The 16,191-nt window shown below is 39.2% G+C and overlaps 2 protein-coding genes and 1 pseudogene across 7 annotated transcripts; 1 reads left to right on the top strand and 2 right to left on the bottom strand.

Moving 5' to 3' along the window:
• Positions 1-353: 353 nt before the first annotated feature.
• Positions 354-4,200, bottom strand: LOC137953105 (pentatricopeptide repeat-containing protein At4g21300). 5 transcript variants are annotated; one of them, XM_068800327.1, is made up of 5 exons: positions 1,635-4,200; positions 1,399-1,503; positions 1,171-1,283; positions 931-1,056; positions 354-707 (listed from the first exon to the last, which is right to left on the bottom strand). In XM_068800327.1, exons 1-2 carry the CDS (start codon positions 4,197-4,199, stop codon positions 1,483-1,485), a joined length of 2,586 nt encoding a protein of 861 aa, XP_068656428.1. In that variant the 5' UTR covers position 4,200; the 3' UTR covers positions 354-707; positions 931-1,056; positions 1,171-1,283; positions 1,399-1,482. The 5 variants fall into 5 exon arrangements, with proteins under 5 accessions (XP_068656428.1, XP_068656430.1, XP_068656429.1 ...); XM_068800329.1 differs by having other exon boundaries at positions 354-701; XM_068800328.1 differs by having other exon boundaries at positions 1,171-1,279.
• A 660-nt stretch (positions 4,201-4,860) lies between these two features.
• Positions 4,861-15,020, bottom strand: LOC137952912 (GPI mannosyltransferase 1). 2 transcript variants are annotated; one of them, XM_068800023.1, is made up of 6 exons: positions 14,989-15,020; positions 13,759-14,006; positions 12,273-12,604; positions 6,492-6,674; positions 5,798-6,363; positions 4,861-5,698 (listed from the first exon to the last, which is right to left on the bottom strand). In XM_068800023.1, exons 3-6 carry the CDS (start codon positions 12,538-12,540, stop codon positions 5,384-5,386), a joined length of 1,332 nt encoding a protein of 443 aa, XP_068656124.1. In that variant the 5' UTR covers positions 12,541-12,604; positions 13,759-14,006; positions 14,989-15,020; the 3' UTR covers positions 4,861-5,383. The 2 variants fall into 2 exon arrangements, with proteins under 2 accessions (XP_068656124.1, XP_068656122.1); XM_068800021.1 differs by lacking the exon at positions 14,989-15,020 and adding an exon at positions 14,121-14,450.
• On the top strand, positions 15,017-15,975 carry LOC137952913 (putative germin-like protein 2-1; annotated as a pseudogene).
• Positions 15,976-16,191: the final 216 nt, after the last annotated feature.

Raw genomic sequence — 16,191 nt, 5'->3', positions numbered from 1 at the left:
TGCATTGTTGTGAAGCACCAAAACATTGTCAAATATACTGTGCAAATTACTTTTCTGTACTCTCTGATGGTTGCCTTCAATGGAGGGCACAACCAAATCCCTCCCCTTGAAACAAAGGCATTGACCTCACAGATACGGCCAAAGATAAAGCTTATGGTTCTACAGAAAAGATGATTGACATGGTGTCTACAACAATCTGAGTCCCATACTGTAACACTGGCTGTTTGTAATGGGGCAAACATACCAGGGAAAGTTTATGATTAGGTGGGACCTGGGAAAGGCAAAAGCTTCAAAGCAACTCATCGGAGCATTGGATAGTGATCTCCATCTTTCTCTGTTCAATGAATGCGCTTACTTTACCAAAGAAGAGTTGAAGAGATAATTACACAGGAGGCTGAGGTAGCCAATGAGAAAATAATCGGTTACAACTTGTATGCTATGCGGTCCTATCTACGTATCAACAGAAGCAAACAGATACCAATGTGGCTAGTCAGCCAAGGGTTTAGACCTACTATGAAAATGTATAGAGAGCCTATCCATGGCAAATGGAGCCTCTTTACCTCTGCATAATTTGCTAATTGTATCGGTATATATATCAGATGCAGGCAGTGCTTCCGGTTCCAGATTTTCAGACGAGTATAGCTAATTCAAGCCCCTGATGAAATCCAACTGTTTAAGATATTATAATCATCGTAGCAGTCCTGCAACTAACAAGTAGTAGAGATTAGTTTGCTTTTCAGACTATGATCACCAACTGAAACTTGAGTCGGAAAGTGAGTTTTCATCAAACATTTTTTAACAATGGAAAACTTCATATCCCATCAATATAGTAACAATGAATCCCTAGTGGATAGATACAAATGGGGAAGAAAAGAAAGATTAACAAGAGTAACTTCTCAGAGGGGTATCTGCTTCATATGAACAACTTACAAGAGGAACTCCAACATGCATGTTTGTCTGCTTTGAGTACAGCCCTTTATACTCACTTCTTTTGTATGATTATGCATGAAATCTACGCTGAGAACTGAATTAGTTGAAGCAGCCTTGCTCTCCCTTCTGTAATTAGCAGGGCTATCTACATTTAGTTTGATTCTGATAACCAAATCATTCAGGCAATTTGGTTTGACAAAATATAGGCCATAAAACAATAATAAGAAGCCAGAACTGTACAGTTTAAGGGAGACTATCTGCCGTGGCTCAGCACAATATTTATGTCCAGAAATGATTGTTCTTCAATTGGGTTTTGCTTCACTCTACAAACTTCGATGCCTCTCCCTTTCTTACTAACAAAATAGCAATTAGACAACACTAGGACATTTAAAGTAGTAGTCTTGAATTCATCAGATAATGATGAACAAAATTTACACAAATAAAAACATGAACACAGTGGAAGCTTACCAAGTGTATCTGAAATGGACACCTTGTCCCATGATTCCAGGTACATATTTATGAAGCCTTGCCAAATATTCGTCCTCATTTCAGTCAACCATCATCAGCTGCTACCTACAAGAAAAAGAATAAATATTCATGTTTTTTTTGTTGCTCACACGATTTCATTTGATGCAAAATTATAGCAAGCAAACTTGAAACCAATAGTTTCATAGGAAATTGGAAATGGGAAGGGTAGGACTAACATGGTTCTGGGAATCTGTACACATTGGGTGCAAGGGAATGTCCAACTGCGGAACATAGCCTTCTTCCTGTAGTTCCAAATAGAGACACTTCAACAACAAATAAATCTGTGCAGACTCCGGATGTTGTCGATCTGCTGCAACAAACATCTGATTGGTGCGATTGATCTCAATACAGCTAATACCTGGTATTTTCTGTACCCCTCTCTTCTGCATCAAACTTCGCACTTTTAAAACATTATTCCACCGTCCTGCTACTGCACTGATATTAGACATCAACATATAGTATCCAGAATTTTGTGGATCCAGCTTAAAAAGCTGTCTTGAGGCAAGCTCAGCAAGTTCCACATTATGATGGACCCGACAAGCTCCGAGCAAAGCACCCCAAATTCCAGCATCCGCCTCAAATGGCATGCTTCGTATGAAGCAAAATGCATCATCCAACCGTCCAGCTCTACCAAACAGATCAACCATGCAAGCATAGTGCTCCATTCGAGCCTCGATTCCATATACATCAGTCATCAGATGAAAGTATCTTAATCCATCATCAATTATGCCAGAATGACCACAGGCAGATATCAGTACAAGAAAGGTAACATGATCGAGCTTAATGCCTGCTTCTTCCATTTTGTGAAACAGCTTGAAAGCCTCCTTAGCCATGCCATGGGCTCCATAAGCAGCAATCATGCTGTTCCATGAAACCTCATTCTTTGTTTCCATTGATTCAAACACTCGGCGAGCCAAACCCAAGTCTCCACATTTCCCATACATGTCGATTAGGGCACTTTCAGCAAATAAGTCTGACCTTAATGAGCATTTCATTATGAACCCGTGAATTTCTTTTCCATAAAGAAGTGCAGGTAGATTCGCACATGATGAAAGACCAGCAGAAATTGTAACACAGTCATGTACTGCTCCAGCTGATCCCATTAGCCGGAAAAGGTGAATAGCCTCCTCAGGTTGCCCATTCTGAGAAAAACTTGTGATCATTGTGTTCCATAGAACAGAATCCTTTTCATGTATTTTCTTGAAAACACAATAGCCTGTTTCCACTCTGCCACATTTGGCATACATATCGATTAGAGCGCTTCCCACATAACATTTTCCTTCAAATCCATTCTTGATAGTGTAACAATGCAGTTCCTTGCCCAATCTCAATGCCACCAAAGAGGCACAGGCTGGTAAAACTCCAGCCAGTGTCACTGAATTGGGCTTTACATTAGCACTTATCATAGAGCGAAACATGTCTAAAGCATCAGGGCTCATTCCATTTAATACATAACCAGAAATCATAGCACTATAAATAACCACATCCATCAACAGTGTTGTATCAAATACTTTCTGTGCCTTATCCACATCCCTGCATTTAAAATACAAATCTATGAGAGCACTTTTCAAGAACACATCCAAATTCACTCCATTTCTTATTATATATCCGTGAACCTCTTTTCCTTGCTTCCAACCAATTGTTTCACAAACAGAAGGAAGGAAACTTGCAAAAGTGATTGAATCAGGTTTTACACCAGCTGACAGCATGTTATTAAATAAATCTAAAGCCTCTTCATTGAAACCATTTTGGACACATCCTGATATCATACAATTCCATGTTACTAAATCATTTTGAGGCATGGCACCAAAAAATTTATGGGCATCGCCCAAGCGTTGGCATTTAGAATACATAGCTACAATTGTGTTAGCCACTGATGCATCTAACTCGAGTCCACATCTAATAGCAAGACCATGTAGCTGCGAACCATATTCAACATTTGCCTCAGAAGCACAAACAGACAAGACAGTAACAAAGCTCCCTGAATTTAGTTCAGTTCCAGTTTCCCTCATTTTTTCAAATAATCCAAGTGCCTTTCCTGAATCCCCATTTGTGACATACCCACTAATCATCACATTCCACAAAACAATATCTCTCTCAATCATTTTATCAAACACATTACGTGCCTCTTCTATAGAGTCATTATCCGCATACATTTTTATCAATGCACTACCCACAAAGACGTCCTCCTCCAAGCCCATCCCACGAATTTTCTCGTGAATCAGTCTACCCACTTGTAAAGCTGGTAAACCACAACAAGCTTTAATAACATACGGGAAGGTAAATTTATCCGGCGAAAGACCAACTCCAAGCATCTTGAAATAGAAAAGTAATGCGTATCTGAACCAGCTCAATATAGTAAATCCTCGGATCATCCAAGTCCAAGGCAATGAATACCGCCTTTCCATCTGAAAAAACACGTCCTTTGCATCGATTATGTTTCCACAGAGAATGTACATACTCAAGACCTTAGTCTTCAGATAACCCATTTTGGAAAACCCATTCATAATGATTTGGGCATGCACCTGCCTCCCAATTTGAAGGGCAGAAGCATGAGAGCAATCACGCAAGATCAAGGAAAACCGAGAAACAATAGTTTCCTCTCCGTGAAGCGGAAAATCGACAGAGTTCTCATAATTTAAGGTTATATCAGCTACGTTTCTTACGGCTACACGGTTGGTTCTCAAGACTGGGAAAATCGATATGCGATGATGGGATGAAAAGACATTCCTCGCACGCATTATACGAATCCACAAGCATAGAGAGTACACTCTTCCAACAGCAAACAAAAATAAAGCGTACCGGTTATCGGATTGGAAGGTGGAGAAGAAACAGACCCGGCCCCGACCCGATCGCGTGAGGCATGTGAAAAACTGTCGACGATTCCATAGACTCGGTGACTCACCAGTTGAAGCCTACTGCTTGATCAGGTTCGCACTCACATACCAATCCAAATAATAAATGGGGCGACCTAATTTTGTTATAATTCATTTGGACCATTTTAATATAATCTTTGTAAGGCCCTATGCGGGGATGATAGAGATTATGGATGAAGATGAACCTTGTGTAATTTCAAGTGTTAGGGGGCTATGCAAAAGGGAAAGTGGTTATGGTTTCGGCCGTCCAACTTAAGATGGGTCTTAAGGGTGGAGAGTCCAATTTTCTTGTTTGCAAGTGACGAACAATAAATTAAAAGTCAATCCATGCCAATCAAAGAGGAGAAAGTCCTAAAGAAGGATTTCATGCCAAAAAATTTGCCACAGAATTTACTTCAATAGAAGAGGGTTGTAAACATGACCAAGGGTGATCAAAGTGCTAAAACATCAACTTTGGCATAAATCTGCTTTGATGCAAAGACATAACTGAGGACGAGCCAACAGACTGATTTTTTTACTTGGCACATTTTGGGTTAAACGAGTATACGGTGGAAGAGGCATTTGCTATGGGACAACAGCTTCAAGCAAGTTTGCTTAAAATATCTTCAAATTCGTGCTTCCAATTCCCCATTTCTCTTCGTTTTTTGCTTAATTTCTTCTTGAAAGATAAGTTTAACATACTTTTCACCCAAAATAAATTAGGCTGCATGCTGAGTAACAGTATATATCCTCCGATTACTCAAATTAGAGAGATTAACAGGAAAGCAGCGATCTCCAATTGTTCCTTTAGAGAGAATGGGGGTTTCTTCTGATCTGAGGGGGGTCTCAGTCTCGAATAATTGTTTCAGTGAACTTAATATCATGTAATATATCATAATTTGCAATCTAAAATTCCCTAGGTGATGTCTCTTTGTCGAATAAGAAATGGCACCACTCAATGAAAAAGTGAGAGCAGAAGAATCCAAGTGTTTGTCAGCTCCTTATCTCAACGAAATCAACCAAACTATACTGCTAGAAACCGTGGGAAAACGGCAAAACATTTTGCTTCCTCACTGAACTTTTTTCACATTAGCAGCACCCTTTTGCCCTGATCTTGCAAATATGGGCGAGAATCTGTGGTTGCGGATTAGCATAATTAGGACAAGCGTATTTGCTGCCAGGAATAGTATACTTGCTAACCAAAGCTGAATGAAGACATTCTGTCCTTTGAATTCCAGAAGGTACCCCCACATAAGCCAATGTATTTGAACTCCCATCCACAGCAGCATACAGAGCAAGCCTTTCCATTTGATTCTCATGTTGCTCCATGGTAGAATAAGAGGCAACAGGCAGAAGAACCATACAAAGTACTGGGCTGTAATGACCTGTTGATTAAGAAGATAAAGTATGCAAAGAGAGTTCAATTTGAGTTAAATCATGGAATTAGTTGATTCAACTATAAAAAACTCAATCGATTCACTAACCTTGTTGAACGCCACAAAAGTTAATGTCTGCACAAAGAAACAGAATGGTAGGTCTTGTCCGAAGCGGACAACAAGAACCAGCTGCACCACCAACTGAGGCAAGAATGAGATAAGCCTTTCAAGCACAGAAAACTCGTGCTGGTGATGAAGATAAATGTGATAGAAATATATAGAAAAATTGTGTCTTGGATCAGTTCGTGTGAGATGATATAAAAAGGCCTCATTTAAGAACTCCCATCCGTAGAGATAGAAGAAAAGAGCTGTCCAAAAGAAGAAGACTGTTGCAGAAAGGAACCCAAATAGTACTCTTTCTTTTGTCATCAAGTTTTTGAAGATCTGCCATGGAAAACACAAGTATCTCCAGTACGCAGGATATTGATTAGGTGTTCCAGTGGCCATATTGTGGGGAGGAAGTTGTTCATGGCTCCATTTCATGATCACAGGTATATGGGCAAGTTGGAAGTCATTTTGATCCAGCACCATGAGAATAGGAAGTGCATAGATGATTGGATATATCCGAAAGTGGACAACAAGACCATACCAAAATGCTGCCTGGAATAAATTTCCTGCAAAAAAGAGAGATTTGAATATGTAAGAGAAATTCGAAAACAAATGGACATGGATATGGTAGTCAAGACACTATACATAGTGAACCATTACGGAAATCATAAGCACTGCAGCCTAGTACTTACACCGTTCATAAGACATATTATGACCCAGAGGACAGTGGCACAGACAATAGGCTCACAATTTCCACGTGTCCCAATGGTGAAAGTGAAAGGATTGAACAGCCAAGCTGCTACACAATAGCAATTCAAGTTCTCTGGCACCTTGCGTTTCTTCAAAATAGAGTACACAAAAAGGCCCACAAGCAAATCTGCAAGAAAGCATAACACCTAAGTTTTGGAAACCAACTATGCATTCAAGAAATGCTGAAAATCAATTTGTTATAATCAAAAATCAATTTCAAACATGAAACCACTATTTAGCACTTGTGGATGGTGCCGTGGTCAGCAAAAAATGAAAAACCGAAGCCCATTGTGAACAAATTTGTTGTTTGTAGAGCCTGTCAAATATTGGTGGTGGAGGCATTATGATTCGGAAATGATCTAGATCTTTAATAATACTTGAGGATGCTTTCATAGTTTCAATTATCTTATTGTTGTAAATCCTCTCCAATTAATTAACGTAATGACCATAATGACCAGAGAAAAAACGCAAGTTAAGGAGCCCATTTTGTCATCTAGTTCCATTTGCCTTCATTCTATCACCTCATGCTTACTTCAGAGGTGCGTGCGTTTACAGGTTCCTCAAAACATGTTAATATGGTTATTGATCATCAGAAATTCCAACCAGTATTCATCAGCATGTAAACATGAAATGGACAAAGTTTTTTTTTTCATTACCAAAATGAGAAACACTCCCCCCAAGTTGGAACATACATGTCAAATAACCCAGTTTGTTACAAAATATCCAAAAAAAATCTTGGGAAGTGCCTTGGTTAATATATTGGCTAGTTGGTCAAAGGACTTGACATAAGGGGTAGATATGACTCCATTCACTTCAACTTTCTGATGAAATGGCAATGCTTTGTCAAGTCTTGAACCTACGCAATCAACACCTAAGTACCTCATAACATCTAAGTGATGATGACTGACATACTTCAATCCTTTACATGGAACTCCTTTAAGTTATCTAACAATTCTCATAACAGCATCAAGATGAACACACCTGGAGTTTTCCATAAATTGACCCACCATACCCACAACATAGGAAATAACTAGGTGAGTAACAATAGCATATAACTACTTCCTAACAAGCATTCTGTACATAGCTTTATACTTCACATTTGGACTACTTTCATCATGTAAATCCAAGCTTGCATCCAAGAAAGTCTACCAATTTTGCCCCCAACAAACCAATTTCCATCAACAAATATGTGCAGCCTTTGGTAAAAGACCCATGACTTCTTTGCTTTGAGCAACTATTGCCCAAAAAACACTTCAATCTACCCAAAACATCGTTTGGATTTTTTACTTCAAATTTCCTCAAACCCTTAGAATCACTTCCTAATATGACTATATCATCAATATACACTATAAAAAAATAACACTTCCAGCCTCCCCTAGAGGCACAAATACGGAGTGATCAGAATCACTTCACCTAAAACCAAACTCCATCATAATATTGTTAAACTTTTTAAACCATGTCCTAGGGATTTGTTTCAACCCATAGATTGCTTTCCTCAACCTACACACCTCATACTCCTCCCCTTGAGGTTGAGGTTGTTCCATATATATCTCTTCATTGAGATCTCCATATAAGAAAGCATTTTAAATATCGAATTGGTACAAGGACAGCCCCTTATTTACAGCAATGGAAAGTAGGATATGAATGGAGTTCAATCTAGCTATTGGAGAGAAAGTATACAAGTAATCAACTCTGTATGTCTGTGCATGGCCCATAGCAACTAGGCGAGCCTCATACATCTCCACTAAACCATCTGCATGGTATTTAATGGCACAACTCTCATGTCCTCCTTAACCATAGGGCAACCATTTCATCTTCATGACCCATAGCCATTTAGTGTTAACCATAGCCTGCAGATATGTAGAACGAATAATCGAGGCAGACAACACAGAAACAAACTTGGCATAGGAAGGAGACAATAACTTATATGTAACAATATCAGAAATAGGGTGTTTGGTACAAAACCTTGTAACTTTCTATAGGGCAACAGGCAGGTCTAGATAAATTAGGCAATGTCAAGGGCTTTGCAAGAGGATTAATTACTTCAATCAGTGTAGGAGGCAGTGAAACTAGAGCTGATTGCTTTGGCCTGTGTTGTAGACCTATAGATGGAGGGGAAGTCATAGACAACTCAATGTTAGACAGAATGGGAAGAAGAACAGGAACAAGAGTGATCAAAAGACTTAGTAGGACCAAAAAAGTAGGTGTCTGCTCATAAAATGTGACTTCAGTAGAGAAATACAGTTTCTTAACTATTGGATCATAGCATTTATATCCATTTTGAACTTGAAAATACCCAACAAAGACAAACTTCACTGCACGAATAGGCAATTTATCTAGAGATGGAAAAAAAAGAGTGAACATAACACGCACAACCAAACGCTTTAGGAGAGGAATTGAATAGTGGTTGATCAAGTCCAAACTTGAAAAGGAATACCACCTTGCAAGACATCAGAAGGGAGCCAATTAATCAAGTAACAAGCACGCAAAACAGCTTCTACCCCGTATAATTTAGGAACGTTCCTCTGGAAAAGCAAATTACGAGCTACCTCAAGTACATGTTTATTTTTCCACTTAACAACCCATTATGTTGCCCGGTGTAGGCACAAGCAGTCTGATGAATGCTTCCATTTGAGGCACAAAAAGATTTGAAATATAGCACTTGAATATTCTTTAGCATTGTCTAAATGTAAGATATGAATATGGCAAGAAAATTGAATACATCCAATTTTTTTCCTTATGTTTAAGAAGAAAAAATCATGTGACTCTACTAAGGGGGGGTTAGTCAACATGACTCAGGACATGATCTTCATGCGCATTACTCAGTTCATGTTCTGATGTCGTTAGGGAGCACCAAACTTCATGTCATGTACATGATCATCCATGACTCAAGAGTTCATGTCCCAAGAGTAAACGGCGGAAAGTGCTTTCCGCCCGATTTTGAGAATCATGTACGTGACTCACGCGTGGGGCTCTCTCTGGCGCACCCCTTTCTCGTTCCCACAACCCCTCTGTCGTCTCCCTAAACCCCGAGCTCTCTGTTCCCTCTCCGGTCTCCCTCGCTAAGGCCTCTCCCTCTTGACCTCAGTTGAAGAGTATGGGAAACTGAGAGGCTCTGCGACTTCTCTTCTCTCTCGACGTTCCTCCCTCCCCCCCCCAACTACCAGTCATCTTCTTCATCTAAAGGTCCTAAAATCCACACATGGAAAGAGAGAAGGTGATCAAGCAACTAAGGGATTTTGTATGCTGATTGACAGACGTTAAACTAATAGGGAATTTAGGAACATAAAACATATAGACAATAAAAGAGATGTAGTGGCCTTAATTACACCACAATCACAAATCTTTGACTCTAAGCCATCTACTAATGAAGCAAATTCTATGGACTCTTTACGATCCAGAGAGGTGAAAAGATGAGAGTTACTTATCATGTGAGTAGAGGCCTCGTAATTTATAATCCACATAGAACTAGGAGAGGCAATGAGAGCATTAGATGTAATACCAGCATGGGCGAGGGTGGCACCGGCAGGAGATGAATTAGTGGCTTGGAGAGCACTAGATTGCATAAACTGATGGTCTAACTTTTGATCTTCATCTTTGTAACCATAAACACCTCTAATCCATGACTATTTTGAGAGGTCCCAGAATCTTCAAAGACCTAGTATGCCCATTCAGGTTTGCTAAAATTATCCCGATACTTCTCTGACATATGATTAATTCTACTGCAATGAATACATGGTTGGAGGGGTTGTTCCCCTCTTCCTCTGCCTTTTTCTACTCGATTCCTGCCTCTACCACTGTAATGTCCTCCTCGGCCTTTACTAAACTGTATATTTGTGTTTAAGGCAGCCAATAAATCCCCTATTGGACTAATCTCAGAGGGTTGAGTAACTGTAGATTCTACCTTCCACAAATGCAGCACAAGTCTCCTCAAACAAAGTAGTGGTACTGGCCAGTAATTATGCCCGAACCTAATCAACTCTAGACCCAAGGTATTAAGTAAACTGACCACTTTGAAATTCCCTTTGCTTATCCTGCTCTTGCTGAGCAGGATAAAAGAACCTCTTGCCACATTCTATCCTAAGTAAACTGACCACTTTGAAATTCCCTTTGCTTATCCTGCTCTTGCTGAGCAGGATAAAAGAACCTCTTGCCACATTCTATCCACATCCCCAACCGCCTCAACAAGTGGCTTATCACCCCTTTTTGTAGTAAATATTTGAACATAAAGATCAAAGATACGAGACATATTACTGGAATATAGAAATCTCTCTCCGAACTATCTCAAATTCCTTTTGCAGTCCTATTATAAATCACCTGATTCACAATCTTCAATTCCATATTATTTAATATTCGTGCCATAGCAGTATAGTTTTCTCGTTCCCATTCTTCTGTCCTCGAATTTGGAAGAGCTTCAGTTAGGAACTTCAATTTCTCTTTGAAGCCAAGGAAAATTTAGACTGCTTGAGTCTACACTATATGACAGAAGTAATCTGGGTGATATTTCCATACTTTTCATGTACCTTTTGCTGGGTTCATGTCTGAAAATTCAACCATATGGAATAATACAGGAGTATAAAGGCGAATTAACTACCAATTTCACCAGTGGAGGGTATGAATTCAGTACAGAAAACATAGTTCAGTCTTCAATTTAGATCCATCACCCTCCAAATACCAGTCTGGAATGCAAAACGATGCAAATAGGGGTCTAAATCTCAAACCTGTAAATTTGTACACAGCTATATGCTCCAACTAAAAAAATCTGAGGCATAAAAATCCTTCGTTTTTCCTCAAAGACCATTGGCAGGCAATAAGCTAGTAGTAGATAGGCAGCCAGACACCATCAAAGGCTGAAAAAAATAGGCACTTACATCATTACCCTATGGTAACAACCCTTATACTGCAAGGTGGAGATTGAGCAGACCAGAAAACAAGAAGAAAAGGATTGCCACAGGTAGTGGACAAAAAAATTAAATAAATAAAAAAATAAAAAGAAGAAAGAAGAAGGAGATAAAGGAAATTGGGGAGAAAACCAGCAGCAGCCGTCAACTTCAATTAGAAGAAAAGAGGAGACTCAGGATAATTTGATCCCCTCTTCAAGTACATTAGTACGAGCTAAGAGATAGTATTGCCCATTTATAAACTACTAAACTTAAAACCACTTTTAAGTTAACTTCCTAATCTACCCCCAAATCTTATGAAGTGAGTAACAATGGGTTAATTACAACTATGGCCTCAGCCTAACATCTCTCGACACAGAGAAAATAGTAGACATGATCCCCTGGATGCCCATCCTAATTGCTGCCCATACTCACGTGTAAGAACTTAAATTTTTTAAACATAAAAAAATAACACTGGGTATTAAAATCAAATACCACTGTTGTCTACATGACTAACCACAGATTCACAAATCTAGTAAATTTGCCAGCTTCACAAACTATTCAAGAAACATATCTGACTCCAAACGACTGCCTGATCTAATATAACAGGAAAAATCAAACCATGAATCCTAACTTTTATAACAACAAATAAGAAAAGTCATTTCACTGTCACACAACTAAGTCTAAGTGAACCCACTACTGACCAAAACAATTTGGAACAAGAACTCGATGCCAAACATTTATTAGCATCAACTACTGAAACAATACATAAAAGCCAAAGTTTTTGCAAGTATAGTAATCAAACACCAAATCCAACACGAAGAACAAGTATAATCACATCCTACCTGCTGCAGAGAAGAGTAACTTCCCCCAGGTCCGATGGATAATGAAATTGGGCACAAGAATATATGCTAGAAGAGGTGAATATCTGTAAGTTGACCGCTCATATGGAGATTTCCCGCATGCTACGAGAGAAGCAGCATCAGAGAAGACAACATAATCTATATCAGTGTATCGGACATCCATATGGGTATCTTGCCATTCACCATAGATGATTAAAATTAGGCGAAACAAAGCTGAAATTATCAGCAAAGAATGGAAACTAAACTCCATTTTTGCTTAATAAAAGGGGCTGAGATCTTCCCAGAGAGAGGCTGAGGTGGAGTCAGGCAAATATCTGAAAAAGAGTAAAAGACATTAGCTTTCCACATCAAAGGAAGAGTTATAAGCAATGCTGTCAGGACCAGACCTGTCATCAGCCAGGAAAGGTGGCTAATTCCTGTTGAACTGGGATGATAACATAAACAAAAAATTCAATCAATTGAAAAATGCAATCAGATCCCAAATTTAAGAAAATGAGAGGTCCAAGTAATATATAAAACTTTTTTAAGTATATGACAGTTTATCATTCATTTAAATAATAGATTTTAACAGAAAAAGACAATAAAATTTTCCCTCAACTTAAGAGAAAAGAAACGAGGGATAAACTATAGCCAAACTAAGGGTTTTTGAGTATCATTTTATACATTAGATTACTTTAAATATTTAAATGAGAAGTGACAAACAAAAAATGGAGAAAAAATTGGTAGTTTTGGCAGAGTACCAATGTATATCAGATTGAGTTTGTTGTTCTAATTGCACCTAAAGTGTCCATTCACTCAGTGCAAAGTGTAGCTCAGAAAAAGTTGGAGGTGCACAAACACCTGAGTTAACCCAGTAAGGGAATTACAAAAGAACAATCATAGTGTTTACTGTACTCTACCAACTTCAGATTAATATATCCAGAGCATGGCATTAACACCATCAGTCGGCATTACCAAATGCCTTCACAATACACAGGACGTTAAATTATTGACACTTCTTGGAACGAATCTTACAGTCAACAGTACAAAAGACAAAACTAGATGTGCTGAAATCTCAAATGTCATAATTTCATTTTAAATCCAATCGAACAAACTCGTAGATGCATTAAAAGAATCTGTTAATCTCTACACAACAGGGCAATTTAGCTAGCACATTTCCTAGCTAGAATGCCCGTCAAAATTTTCAATACTTCCAGTGAGTCGAGGAATTATAGATTTCAATAACAATGTCATGTTTCAAAAAACTTGCTATCAGTATGTCTACATTAAACCGCGAGCAGCTAGATCATACAAGGATTTCAGTAGGTTACAACCAACATTTAAAAAAAATAAAATAAAAATTAAAGAGAGAGAGATAGCAAACCAAGCCAAAAGGAGTAAAAGTTTATATAAGAAAAAAATGAAAAAATAACTCAAGAATAACAAACCCAGAGTAAAATCAAAATCAAACATGAAAACAAATACTAACCAGAGCATCAGTTATATTTATAATCTGGTCATCTTTCTGAAGATAAATATGAAGATTTCCACCCGAAACGGTGGCCGCTGATAGCACTGGAGCTCTTTTCGTCTATCCCTTCAATCCACTCAGTTATATTTATAATCTGGTCATCTTTCTGAAGATAAATATGAAGATTTCCACCCGAAACGGTGGCCGCTGATCGCACCGGAGCACTTTTCGTCTATCCCTTCAATCCACTCCTCTGTAGGCTTTTTCTGTGAAAAATCGAACAACTAAATAAATATGAAATATAAAAAACAAGACTCAACAAACCCAGCAAAAAAGATAGCCGAGGAAATTAGAAAAGATCAGAGAAAACGACTTCTGACCTGCCTGACGAAGAGAATGGGGTTATTGAGATGGGCAGCTGATGGACAAAGGCAAGAGTAGAAAAGCAGAAGATGGTAACAGAAATAGAGACTGGATATATAAGAGACAACGACGGTCAGGTGGGACGCGAGGCTGACTAGCAGGGGCGTCGTATAGAAACTCTCTCTCTCTCTCTCTTTCTCACGTCTATGCCCCTTTCATAATTCATATCATTATTTAATCTTTAAGGGAACTCTTGTATAGAAGAGTGAAAGGAGAAAGGTGGAAAGAAGGAGATGTGATGTGTGAGGAAAGTTTGAGAGAGAAGAGGAAGAAAACTATACAAGATAAGAAAGTGAAAGGAGTGAGTTTAGGGTTTTCCGCAAGGGGCTGGAATATGAAATGTAAACCAGGCTGAAAGAAAATTTTAATTACATGATAATCCCACTAGCTTTAATTCTCCCAATCATTCATTTTTGTTTCAACATTCTGGGAAAAAAAATAAAATATTAATTGTTATATTACAAATAAACTACACGGGATTGGATGACCTTGAACAAGAATCAACGTCTACAGTCCTTTCTTTACCTTCAATTATACAATTCCTGTAGCAGGTCTGAGGTTTTTTTTTTCTATGACATTTCTGTACTAAATTTGTAAGGATACTTCGTCAAATTAAGACGATCCGAGTGCTTGTGTAAGCTAACCGCGTCTATGACCGTCCTTTAATGGCAGGCAGAGGCTAATATTAAAGATCAAATCAGTATTTTAAGTGGCAGATATTGGCATGAGAATGGATCAATTAAGCTCCTGCACCAGACTGAGTAAAATATGTTCAAATCGGACTGTTTCAATCAAATTTGATGAGTTTGAACCTGAAGTGGAGACCTTTCTGTTCATTTATAAAAGAGTATTCTCCGTGTTCTTCTCTCCACCAAAGCTTACACTTGTTCTTCTTCTGCTTGCACAGAGAAAGAGAAAATGGCCAGGGCCGGCCTTCTTCTTGTCTTCCTAGCCTTAGCTTCTCCTGTCTTATTTGCATCCGATCCCAGTCCGTTGCAGGACTTTTGTGTTGCAGACCTTAACAGCACAGGTACTTGTTTATTAATTTTCGATCTCTGAACATGGTTTCATTTTAGCATCCAGTGGAGGGTGAACAATGCTAAATGCTAATCGAATTGTTTCTTTTGCAGTTCGAGTAAATGGGTTTGTCTGCCAGGACCCCAAGCTCGCCATGGCGAACGATTTCTTCTTTACTGGGCTCGACAAAGTGAGAATCGTTCCTTCAGTAAACTTATTTGGTAAGTCAGAAGTGAACTTTAGGTAAGTAAGTAGTCCCGAAGGAAGGCGCAGCGCTCTCGCACACGCCCGCGGGCTTCTAGCGCACAAGCCCAAAGGCCATAGGGTCATCATTGACTGCTGTCACTGTCGAACGCTGTTGGTTCCACAGTGACAGCAGTGAATGTGAACCAGGTTCCTGGTCTCAACACTCTGGGCATCTCCATGGTGAGGATCGACTATGCGCCATATGGACAGAACCCACCCCACACGCACCCACGAGCTACTGAGATTTTGACCGTACTGGAGGGCTCGCTGCTGGTCGGTTTCGTCACTTCTAATCCTGAGAATAGCCTCATAAGCAAGGTGCTTCAGAAGGGTGACGTGTTCGTCTTCCCAGTCGGACTCATCCACTTCCAGTTCAATGTGGGGAACACTAACGCAGTCGCCATTGCAGCTTTGAGCAGCCAGAATCCAGGAGTGATCACCATTGCCAATGCCGTGTTTGGGTCAAAACCGATGATTTCAGCTGATATCCTCGCTAGAGCTTTCCAGGTGGACAAGGAGATTGTTGATCTCATACAGTCCAAATTCTAAATGGGAATTGGAAATGGGTCCTTTGTACTAGTATAGAAGAAAGTTTAGCATTCATGTAGTTGTCACCTAATAAAGATGTTCCATCCGTGATTCTTTTCTGCCCATATTGTAATAAAAGAAGTTTCAGAGATTGCTCATTGCTTATTATTCCGAGATGTTTCTAATGGTGGTCAGTGTTCATTATTCTGAAACTCTGGGAGTGTCTGATTCGGCCAT

Source organism: Aristolochia californica, unplaced genomic scaffold (assembly GCF_029961685.1).
Source record: "Aristolochia californica isolate CCGP_79_NKW_82.1479 unplaced genomic scaffold, dmAriCali1.0.hap1 SCAF_16, whole genome shotgun sequence".
NCBI classification, from domain to species: domain Eukaryota; kingdom Viridiplantae; phylum Streptophyta; class Magnoliopsida; order Piperales; family Aristolochiaceae; genus Aristolochia; species Aristolochia californica.
The sequence above is the reverse complement of the archived record's forward strand: the minus strand, read 5'-3'. Positions and strand labels throughout refer to the sequence as shown.

Excerpts from the sequence above, each read along its gene's own strand:
- LOC137952912 (XM_068800023.1), bottom strand. The coding sequence starts at position 12,540 with ATGGAGTTTAGTTTCCATTCTTTGCTGATAATTTCAGCTTTGTTTCGC. Across the intron at positions 6,364-6,491 it reads CATAATATGTCTTATGAACG|GAAATTTATTCCAGGCAGCA; the intron begins GTGTAAGTACTA and ends TCTTTTTTGCAG. Across the intron at positions 5,699-5,797 it reads CTTTTGTGGCGTTCAACAAG|GTCATTACAGCCCAGTACTT; the intron begins GTTAGTGAATCG and ends CTTAATCAACAG.
- LOC137953105 (XM_068800327.1), bottom strand. The coding sequence starts at position 4,199 with ATGCGTGCGAGGAATGTCTTTTCATCCCATCATCGCATATCGATTTTC. Across the intron at positions 1,504-1,634 it reads GTACAGATTCCCAGAACCAT|GTAGCAGCTGATGATGGTTG; the intron begins GTTAGTCCTACC and ends TTTTTCTTGTAG.